Raw genomic sequence first — 10,844 nt, 5'->3', positions numbered from 1 at the left:
ACATGCCTGTAGTTCCAGCTACTAGGGAGGCTGAGGCAGGAGAATCTCTTAAACCCAGAAGGCAGAGGTTACAGTGAGCTGAGATCACGTTACTGCACTCCAGCCTGGGCAATAAAGTGAGACTCTATCTCAAGAAGAAGAAAAAAAAAGACTACAAAGAAAAAAATCCTATGGATATCTAAGCAAGGACAAAAAAAGCTACATTCAAAGAAAAACAGGTCGACATCACACTGTAACAGCTATGCTCTGTGCCAGAAGACAGTGCAATGAGTTACTTCAAATATTCTGGAACATAATTTTTTTTTTAGACGGAGTTTTGCTCTTGTGGCCCAAGCTGGAGTGTAATGGCACAATCTTGGCTCATCGCAACATCCGCCTCCCAGGTTCAAGCGATTCTCCTGCCTCAGCCTCCCGTGTAGCTAGGATTGCAGGTGCCTGCTGCCACGCCCAGCTAATTTTTGGTTTTTTAGTAGAGACAGGGTTTTCCCATATTGGCCAGGCTGGTCTCAAACTCCTGGCCTCAGGTGATCCACCCACCTTGGCCTCCCAAAGTGCTGGGATTACAGGCATGAGCCACTGCACCCGGCCCTGGAACAGAATTTTATCGTCACCGAGCCAGCTTTCAACTATTAAAGTTACAGACAAACTTCTCAAACATAGTGGAACTCAACGAATACTGTTCCTGTAAGCTCTTCCTGAGGAGTTTATTAGAGAAAAATAATTCCAGATGACCCAAAAAACTGGAAATTCCACATCAACATAAAAATGGTAGTGGGCATTAAATATATATTTATCTGTAAAAAACTGAATGATGGCTATGAGTGACACATTATACTACATGATGACTATATGCTCCAACAATGTAAATAAAGCCCAAACTATCCAAAAACTGAAGTATGAAGAGATTAAAAACTAGAAAAATAGGGGCCAGGCGCAGTGGCTCAAGCCTGTAATCCCAGCACTTTGGGAGGCCGAGGCGGGTGGATCACGAGGTCAAGAGATCGAGACCATCCTGGTCAACACGGTGAAACCCCGTCTCTACTAAAAATACAAAAAATTAGCTGGGCATGGTGGCGCGTGACTGTAATCCCAGCTACTCAGGAGGCTGAGGCAGGAGAATTGCCTGAACCCAGGAGGCGGAGGTTGCGGTGAGCCGAGATCAAGCCATTGCACTCCAGCCTGGGTAACAAGAGCGAAACTCCGTCTCAAAAAAAAATAAAAATAAAAAAATAATAAACTAGAAAAATACTGGCTGATTACTTGGTGTTAACTGAAAGTAAAACATATTACTTTAATCAAATGCTTGGGAAGAAAAAGAGGTTACTAGGTAATTTCAATAGTACTCAAAGAGAGAAACCAATAGAAAATCACCAAAAAACGTGGGAGGGGCACTAAGTCTATTACAGAAGCATTTTAATATAAAGGCAACATCTAAAACAAAAATACAAACTTTGTAAATTTTTTTCAATACCCAAAACAATTAGCCAGGCATGCTGGCATTTTCCTGTGGTCCCAGCTACATAGGAGGCTGAGTCAGGAGGACCACTTGAACCTAGGAGGTTGAGGCTGCAGTGAACCGTATTAGCAGCACTGCATTCCAGCCTGGGTGACAGTGAGACCCTGCCCAAAAAAGAAAGGATTATTAAATAAAGGGCAAATAAAGAAATATTATCATGGACACCTTACACCTAACTGAAAAAAATACTTGAAAAATTACAAAATAAACCCCCCCTCCAAAAAAAATCAAAGGGAGATATTAATAAAGAATAGGATTGGATCCTCAAATGGAGAAAAACCACAACAGTGGAAAATCTGACAGCATCTGCTATTTAGTTAACAGTATTATACCAATGTTATAGCCTTAGTTTTGATCACTACAACATGATTATGCAAGTTATTAAATTGGGGGAACCTAGGTGAAGAGTATACAGGAAAACTCTACCATTTTTGCAACTTTCCCAAAGTCTAAAATTACTTCAAAATAAAGGTTTTTTAAAACTTTAAGAAAAAAAGTTTTTTACCACAGGAAAATATTAGCAAACCAACTTGTTATTTTAAGTACTAGCAAGTAAAGAGAGTCCAACATATATCCCATCTTTCCTACAAAAACTGTACCCACACCAGGTAACCACAGTGGCTCACGCCTCTAATCCCAACACTCTGGGAGGCCAAGGCAGGTCGATCACCTGAGGTCAGGAGTTCAAGACCAGCCTGGCCAACATGGTGAAACCCCGTCTCTAGATACAAAAATGAGCTGGGTGTGGTGGCACGCACCTATCATCCCAGCTAGTCAGGAAACTGAGGCAGGATGATAATATCTGCTAATATTAACTCAAAGGAAAACAGACATCATGTGTCTTCTGACAAACCACATTCCCTGGGAAGTAGTCTCACTGTAGTACCCAGCATCAAGGTGACACCCATCTCCAGGTATTCATTAACTTAAGCAGTCCCCTCCAACACTGTATCAAAGTTGGTCTATGTGACCCAAAAAAAGTGACAAGCTGTCACTTCTGAGGTCATAAAGACATTTCAAATTCTCTCTTCCTTTTCTCCCTCTTTTTGATCACTACCTCTGCAGGACCTTTAGGATACTCAGGCAGAAATTGAGACCTCCCACCAATGACCACTGAGTAAGCCACCTCAGAAGCAAATCCTCCAGCCTTTCTTAAACCTTCAGATGACTGCAACCTGTAAGAGTCCTAAAGCTAGAACCACCCAGCTAGGCTACTCCGAGTCCTAACCTTCAGAAACTGTGGAAGATAATAAATGCCTAGGGGTTTGGGGGTTTTGTTTTGTTATTTTCTGAAACAGTCTTGCTGTCACCCAGACTGGAGTGCAGTGATGTGATCTCAGCCAAATGCAACCTCTACCTCCCAGATCAAGAGATCTTCCCTCCTGCCTCAGCCTCTGAAGTAGCTGGGACTACAGGTATGTGCCACTATGTCCTGACAATTTTTGTATTATTTGTATAGATGGGGGTTCGCCACATTGCCCAGGCTCATCTCTAACTCCTGGCTCAAGTGATCCACCCACCTTTGATTCCCAAAGTTCTGGGACTACAGGCATGAGCCACCATGCCTGGCCAATTTTTATTTTTTAGAGACAGAGTTTTGCCTAGGAGTTGCCTATTCACAGGTGCAATCACAGCTCACTGCAGCCTCAAACTTCCAGACTTAAGCAATACTCCCACCTCAGCCTCCTGAGGTACTGGGACCAATAAATGCTGGTTTAAGACATCAAATTTGGAGATAATTTGTTATGCAGCAACAGATAACTAATACACTTGTCGAAAATAAGCAGAAATTGATCAAGACTTAAAAGCTAACTACCGTTTTAAAAATAGAGAGAGAGGCTGGGCAGTGGCTCACGCCTGTAATCCCAGCATTTTGGGAGGCCAAGGTGGGCAGATCATGAGGTCAGGAGATCAAGACCATCCTGGCTAACACAGTGAAACTCTGTCTCTACTAAAATTACAAAACATTAGCCAGGCGTAGTGGCATGCGCATGTAGTACCAACTACTGAGGCAGGAGAATCACTTGAATCTGGGAGACAGAGGTCGCAGTGAGCTGAGATCATGTCACTGCACTCCAGCCTGGACCATAGAGCGAGACTCTGCCTCAAAAAAAAAAAAAAAAATAAATAAGAATGAAAAAAAAAAAAAAAAAAAAAAAAAAGAGAGAGAGAGAGAGGACAGAGGACATACTGAAAAACCACCATAAAGGTACACTCAGCAAAAACTATAGACAGTAAGAAACTGTACAGGAAGCCGAGTATAGTGACTTGTGCCTGTAATCCTGGCTTTAGGAGGCCAAGAAGGAGAATCACTTGAGGTCAGGAGTTCCAGACCAGCCTGAGCAACATAGCAAGAGCCACTTCTCCACATACAAAAAAATTTTAATTTAGCTGGGATGGTGGTATGTACCTTTAATCCCAGCTACTTGGGACGCTGAGGTGGGAGGATCGCTTGAGCCAACAAGTTTGAGGCTACAGTGAGCTATGATCGAAGCACTGCTCTCCAGCCTGGATGACAGAATAAGGCTCTGCCTCAAAAAAAGAAAAAAGAAAAAGAAAGAAAGAAAGGAAAAAAAAAAAAAAAACCCTACAGGACAAAAAATAATTTAACAAATTAGAAGGAAAAAAAGAGATGGAAGAAAAAACCTGTATTAACAGAGACAGGATGCATAAAAACCAAACTGCAATGTCTGCATCTCATTTGAATCTGATTCCAACAAATTAAAAAATGAGAAAAGAGAGCTAGAAAACTGAATAGTGACTGTGTATTTGATGCTACTAAAGAATTAACAGTTATTCCAGATGTAACAATGGTATTATAGTTTGCTTTTTATGAAAGACAGTCCTTATCTTTTATAGATACTTAAGGAAATTATATAATGTCTAGTATTTGCTTCAAAATTGTACGAAGGATCTTGCCTGTAATCCCAGCACTTTGGGAGGCCGACGCAGGAGGGTCACCTGAGGCTAGGAGTTTGATACCAGCCTGAGCAACAACATAGAAAGGCCCCATCTCTACAAAAATTTAAAAATTAGTCAGGCACAGTGACACACACCTGTGGTCCTAACTACTCAGGAGACTGAGGTAGTAGGACCCTTTGAGCCTGAGAAGTCAAGGCTGCAGTGAGTTATGATTCCAACGCTGCACCCCAGCCTGGGCGACAGAGCGAAACCCTGTCTCTAAAAAACAAAAATACATATATACGCTCTCACACACACAACAGAGACAGAGAGACAGAGAGAGAGAGAGAAGAAAGAGGAGAGAGACAGAGTGAGAGAAAGAGGAGAGAGACAGAGAGAGAGAGAACCTTAGTAATGTAAAAGGGATTAACACTTGTTTCCACCCTTTAGAAGTTAATCATGAATGCTAAAAGTCACAAAAAGTAACCTTGGCCATGGCTCACAAAGTACAATTGACTGTAAACGTGACAAGTGACACTCAAGGAATTTAGGGACAGGGAGTTCCCCTTTCTCTTCATCCAAAGATTTTTCTTCTAAAAATGAGTGTTTTCTCCATCTATACAACAGAAGCAAATACATGTAGAAAGCATGATCTACTTTTCTCTGGGGCAGTAGTTCCTACACTCTCATATGGAGATTTTTTAAAAATTAAGATAGAATAGTTCATGTTCAAATAGTTTGCAGTTCCATTTGTAAAAAAACATTAATATGACTTTAAAGGTAAAGTAAATAATCTCACTAACTGAAAATATCTCCCAGGAATTCATTTAAATCCTTCCCTAGATTACCCCAGCCCCAAGCAATCACTTCTTCCTCTGAACTCCAAAAGCAATTATTTGTACAATTTATTTGGCAATTAATCCTTCATTGCCTTGTTAAACCTCTTGCATTATTCTCTGAAATGTTATTTAAATCTTCTCTAGTTATCTAACTTTCATGTTTATTTCTCACCTCCCCAAACAGACTATAAATTCCTTGAGAGAAAGAGATAAGGCCTTATATTGTTTTGTATACACACAGACACACAGAGTAGCTAGCATAGAGTAAATATAAAGATATTTGATTTTAAGAAAAAACAGGAAAAATCAATTACAAAGAAAATGTTTAAAGTGATGCCAACTAAGTATCTCCAAGCCAAAGTTGACAGACAGGCAGCATGGGGTGGGGGTAAAAAGGGCATGGCCTCTGAAATCTGAGAGACCTCAATCTGGATCCTCTATCTGCAGAGCTTTCATAATTAACCCATGAGCTTCAATTTCCTCCTCTCTCAAATGAAGATAATATCTACCTCTAGAAGGTTTCATGACTGTTAAATCAGATTTTATGTAAAACTAGTATCCGGACGCTGCAGATCGCAGTGGACGGTGTAGGCCGCTACAGGCCATCATGAGCCGGCTTCCGGATGAGTACAATCCCTACACGATTGAAGAGCCTAGTGAAGAGGAGCCGGCTTTGAGCAGCTCTGAAGATAAAGTGGATGTGCTTTTACATGGAACTCCTGACCAAAAACGAAAACTCATCAGAGAATGTCTTACTGGAGAAAGTGAATCATCTAGTGAAGATGAATTTGAAAAGGAAATGGAAGCTGAATTAAATTCTACCATGAAAACAATGGAGGTATCCTCTCTGGGAACTGGATCTTCCTCAAGAAATGGAAAAGCTGCAACAGCTCCAGCAAGATACTATGATGATACATATTTTGATTTTGATTCTGAGGATAAAGACAAAGCAGTACCGGTGACCAAGAAAAAAAAGAAGAAACAACACAAGATTCCAACAAATGATGAATTACTATATGATCCTGAAAAAGAAAACACAGATCAGGCCTGGGTTGATGCACAGAGAAGGGGTTACCATGGTTTGGGACGACAGAGGTCACATCAACAACAGACTGTTCCAAATAATGATGCTGTCTTGAATTGTCCTGCCTGCATGACCACACTGTGCCTTGATTGCCAAAGGCATGAATTGTACAAAACTCTATACAGAGTGATGTTCGTGATGAATTGTTATATTAACAAAGAGGAGGTTCTAAGATATAAAGCCTCAGAGAACAGGAAGAAAAGGCAGGGCCATAAGAAGATGAGGTCTAACCAGGAAGATGCTGCCGAGAAGGCAGAGACAGATGTGGAAGAAATCTATCACCCAGTCATGTGCACCGAATGTTCCACCGAAGTGGCAGTCTATGACAAGGGCAAAGTCTTTCATTTTTTCAATGTTTTAGCAAGCCATCCCTAAACAGCATAATTGGCATTTAATTACCCAATACCATATATAAGGCAAATATGGACAGTTACTTTCCTCCTGCTTGTTCCTATCCTTAAGTGACATTGAGGAAGCAGTGTTTTCTCTTTATAAAGGAGAACAGTTGTCAACCTTCATTCATCTCTCACCCTCTCTTTTTTTTCTTTGATTTTCCCCCGTATGGATGGGACTGATATTCTCTTTTTGATGAACATTTGGAAACTATGGGGCTTTTTATTTATTAAAGCTCTTTAGAATTAAAATGTTCTGGAGTCATAAGCAAAAAAAAAAAAAAAAAAAAAAAAAAAAAAAAAAAAAAAAAAAANAAAAAAAAAAAAAAAAACCTAGTATCCCTTAAAGATAAGGGGTTTGTTCATATTTTTACATCTTTAAAATCAGAATATGTCATGCTACTGACAGTATCCCATTATTTATTTGGCAGCTTTACATTTTTTTTTCCCAGAAGTACATAAAATAGGCCGGGTGTGGTTGCTCACACCTGTAATCCCAAAATTTTGGGGGGTCAAGGCAGGCAGATCACTTCGAGGCCAGGAGTTTGAGACCTAGTAGTACATAAAATGATGTGTTCTATAATTAACGGTATCTTAAACTTGATGAAATTTGGTAACAGCTAGCAGCATCCTCAACAATGCTGGCTTCATCTCCTCCTTCCTCCCTCATACCCATTCATAAACTATCATATGGACAGAAAACAAGCTATAAAATGGAAAAACCACCAAATCCATTCAAAGAGCTTAGCACTTTGCTATTCAGTATATGCTCGATAAAAAAAACCTGCTACTGATACTCTAAAGTTGTTCAGCAAATATGTGAGTAGCTACTATGTGCCTGCCACCATTCTGAGCCCTAAGGATACAGAAGTAAACTAAACAGATTAATTCACAGCCCTCAGAGTTTATGTTCTATTAGTACAACTTTTATCTTATTTTTTCCTAGAGACAGGGTCTCGTTCTGTCACCCAGTCTACATACAGTACAATGGTATGAGCATAGCTCACTACAGCCTCAAGTTCCTGAGATCAAGCCATCCTCCTGCCCTTAACTTATCAAGTATCTGGGACTACAGGAAAGTGCCACCACACCTGGCAGCACATAACAAATTCTATGTCTGAAGAAATGAAAAGCCAAAATTCACAACTAAGTCAACAGATTGTCCCAAAGGCTGAAAAAGCTAAACAACCCAAGAAAGATATTAAAACACAGCTTAGGCAAATGAATAAGGAAAACCTTACCCAAAGGAGCATAGTGAAGTCTTGAAAGCAATTCATCCAAGTTTTTGCTTTAAATAAAAGTTTGGGAAAAAGTAAAGCAGCCAGAACAGATGCTGAAACTTAACACGGAAGGAGGAGAATATAACATCTTCTCTAGTTTCTGACAATAAAACATGTATTAGATTCATCTGAAAGAGAAGAATAGTGGCCAGGCGCAGTGGCTCATGCCTGTAATCCCAACACTTTGGGAAGCCAAGGCAGGCAGATCACAAGATAAGGAGTTCGAGACCAGCCTGACCAACATAGTGAAACCCTTGTCTCTACTAAAACTACAAAAATTAGCTAGGTGTGGTTGGCGCATGCCTGTAATCCCAGCTACTCTGGAGGCTGAGGCAGGAGAATGAATCACTTGAACCTGGGAGGCAGAGGTTGCAGTGGGACAAGATCACGCCACTGCACTCCAGCCTGGGCAAGAGAGAGAGAATCCGGCTGAAAAAAAAAAAAAATAGTAATCATCCTGGTTATTTATGAAACACAAACTTCTTTCAGGAGATAATTTTAAAAATTATCTTATATGTCCACAAATCATTTTTCCAAAGCTCTTCCAATTGCAGTTACACATCGGAACATCAGACACTGCTAAATAAAATGTTACAAGCTCAGGTTCACCACTACTCTCTAACCCAAATAAATTAATATTACATATTCTTTGCTTCTAACATGGTACCTAAAAAAAAAAAAATCATACCATGAATTACTACAGCGGTGCAGACCCAAAAGCTTGTGTCAAGTCAACTAAAAGTCATCTAAATGGGACATTTTTAATCATCTTGGGTTTTTCCCCTTCAAAGTTAGGGCTTAAAAACCAAAAACCTATGCTGGCTCATGCCTGTAAATCCAGCACTTTGGGAGGCTGAGGCAGGTGGATCACCTGAGGTCAGGAGTTCAAGAACAGTCTGGCCAATATGGTAAAACCCAGTCTCTACTAAAAATACAAAAATTATGCCAGGCATGGTGACACGCACCTGTAATCCCAGCTACTCAGGAGGCTGAGGCAGGAGAACCACTTGACCCCAGGAGGCACAGGTTGCAGTGAGCCAAGATCACGCCACTTCACTCTAGCCTGGGCGAAATAGCAAAACTCTGTCTCAGCTACTCAGGAGGCTGAGGCAGGAGAACCACTTGACCCCAGGAGGCACAGGTTGCAGTGAGCCAAGATCACGCCACTTCACTCTAGCCTGGGCGAAATAGCAAAACTCTGTCTCAAAAAAAAAAAAAAAAAAAAAGCCTATTAAACCTCTTGGTTTTTATGATGGTCATTTGTTGAACTAACTCATTTGGTAGTTTTACATTTTCTTTCCTAGTAACATATAAAATAGTCCGGGTGCAGTGGCTCACACCTGTAATCCCAACACTTCCCCCCAGTTTATCATAAAAAAAAAAGTTTGAGTTACATTCTATAAACTTTCTATAGAAAACCAGTCGCCAGGCCGGGCGCGGTGGCTCAAGCCTGTAATCCCAGCACTGTGGGAGGCCGAGGCGGGTGGATCACGAGGTCAAGAGATCGAGACCATCCTGGTCAACATGGTGAAACCCCATCTCTACTAAAACTACAAAAAATTAGCTGGGCATGGTGGCGCGTGCCTGTAATCCCAGCGACTCAGGAGGCTGGGGCAGAATTGCCTGAACCCGGGAGGCAGAGGTTGCGGTGAGCCGAGATCGCGCCATTGCACACAAAAAAGGGAAAAAAGAGCAAAACTCCGTCTCAAAAAAAAAAAAAAAAAAGAAAAAAGAAAAACAGTCGCCAGGCTCAGTGGCTCACGCCTGTAACCCCAGCACTTTAGGAGGCCAAAGCAGGTGGATCACCTGAGGTCAGTAGTTCAAGACCAGCCTGGCCAATATGGTGAAACCAGTCTCTACAAAAACACAAAAATTAGCCAGGGATGGTAGTGGGTGCCTGTAATCTCAGCTACTCAGGAGGCTGGGTGGAAGAATCGCTTGAACCTGGGAAGCAGAGGTTGCAGTGAGCCAAGATCCTGAAATTGCACTCCAGCCTGGACAAAAGAGACTGTCTCAAAAAAAAAAAAAAAAGGAATAAAAGAAAAATACTCCATTGCCACATAAGCGATGACCACAGGCAAAAGTAAATTACACTCAATTTACTTCTCAGATGAGTTCTACACAATTCTGCAAGTAAAGAACTTAACTGAAGGCTCTTTCCTTTGCTGCTGCGGCCGCAGCCGTGAACATGCTCAGGCTTCAGAAGAGGCTTGCCTCTAGTGTCCTCCACTGTGGTAAGAAGAAGGTCTGGTTGGACCCGAATGAGACCAATGAAATCGCCAATGCTAACTTGCGTCAGCAGATCCGGAAGCTGATCAAAGATGGACTGATCATCCACAAGCCTGTGACGGTCCATTCCCGGGCTCGCTGCCGGAAAAACACCTTGGCCTGCCGGAAGGGCAGGCACATGGGCATAGGTAAGTGGAAAGGTCCAGCCAATGCCGGAATGCCAGAGAAGGTCACGTGGATGAGGAGAATGAGGATTCTGTGCCGGCTGCTCAGAAGATACCGGGAATCTAAGAAAATTGATCGCCACATGTATCACAGCCTGTGCCTGAAGGTGAAGGGGAATGTGTTCAAAAACAAGCGGATTCTCATGGAACACATCCACAAGCTGAAGGCAGACAAGGCCCGCAAGAAGCTCCTGGCTGACCAGGCTGAGGCCCGCAGGTCTAAGACCAAGGAAGCAAGCGCCGTGAAGAGCGCCTCCAGGCCAAAAAGGAGATCATCCAAAACTTTGTCCAAGGAGGAAGAGACCAAGAAATAAAAGCTCCCCCTTTGTCTGTACATACTGGCCTCCGTGATTACATAGATCAGCCATTAAAATAAAAC

General features: G+C 41.7%; 2 protein-coding genes and 1 pseudogene across 13 annotated transcripts in view; 2 read left to right on the top strand and 1 right to left on the bottom strand.

Moving 5' to 3' along the window:
* NCOA3 (nuclear receptor coactivator 3) overlaps positions 1 to 10,844 on the bottom strand; it is a 149,633-nt gene that overhangs the window by 103,407 nt on the left and 35,382 nt on the right. The window lies entirely within an intron of this gene.
* LOC108313074 (E2F-associated phosphoprotein-like) lies at positions 4,765 to 6,995 on the top strand. Its single transcript, XM_037743040.1, has one exon. It carries the CDS (start codon positions 5,864 to 5,866, stop codon positions 6,713 to 6,715), a length of 852 nt encoding a protein of 283 aa, XP_037598968.1. The 5' UTR covers positions 4,765 to 5,863; the 3' UTR covers positions 6,716 to 6,995.
* Positions 10,169 to 10,844, top strand: LOC108313075 (annotated as a pseudogene). Its single transcript, XR_001828912.1, has one exon. The product of XR_001828912.1 is annotated as a 60S ribosomal protein L19-like (transcript).

This window comes from Cebus imitator, unplaced genomic scaffold, assembly GCF_001604975.1.
Source record: "Cebus imitator isolate Cc_AM_T3 unplaced genomic scaffold, Cebus_imitator-1.0 Scaffold132, whole genome shotgun sequence".
NCBI lineage: Eukaryota > Metazoa > Chordata > Mammalia > Primates > Cebidae > Cebus > Cebus imitator.
The sequence above is the reverse complement of the archived record's forward strand: the minus strand, read 5'-3'. Positions and strand labels throughout refer to the sequence as shown.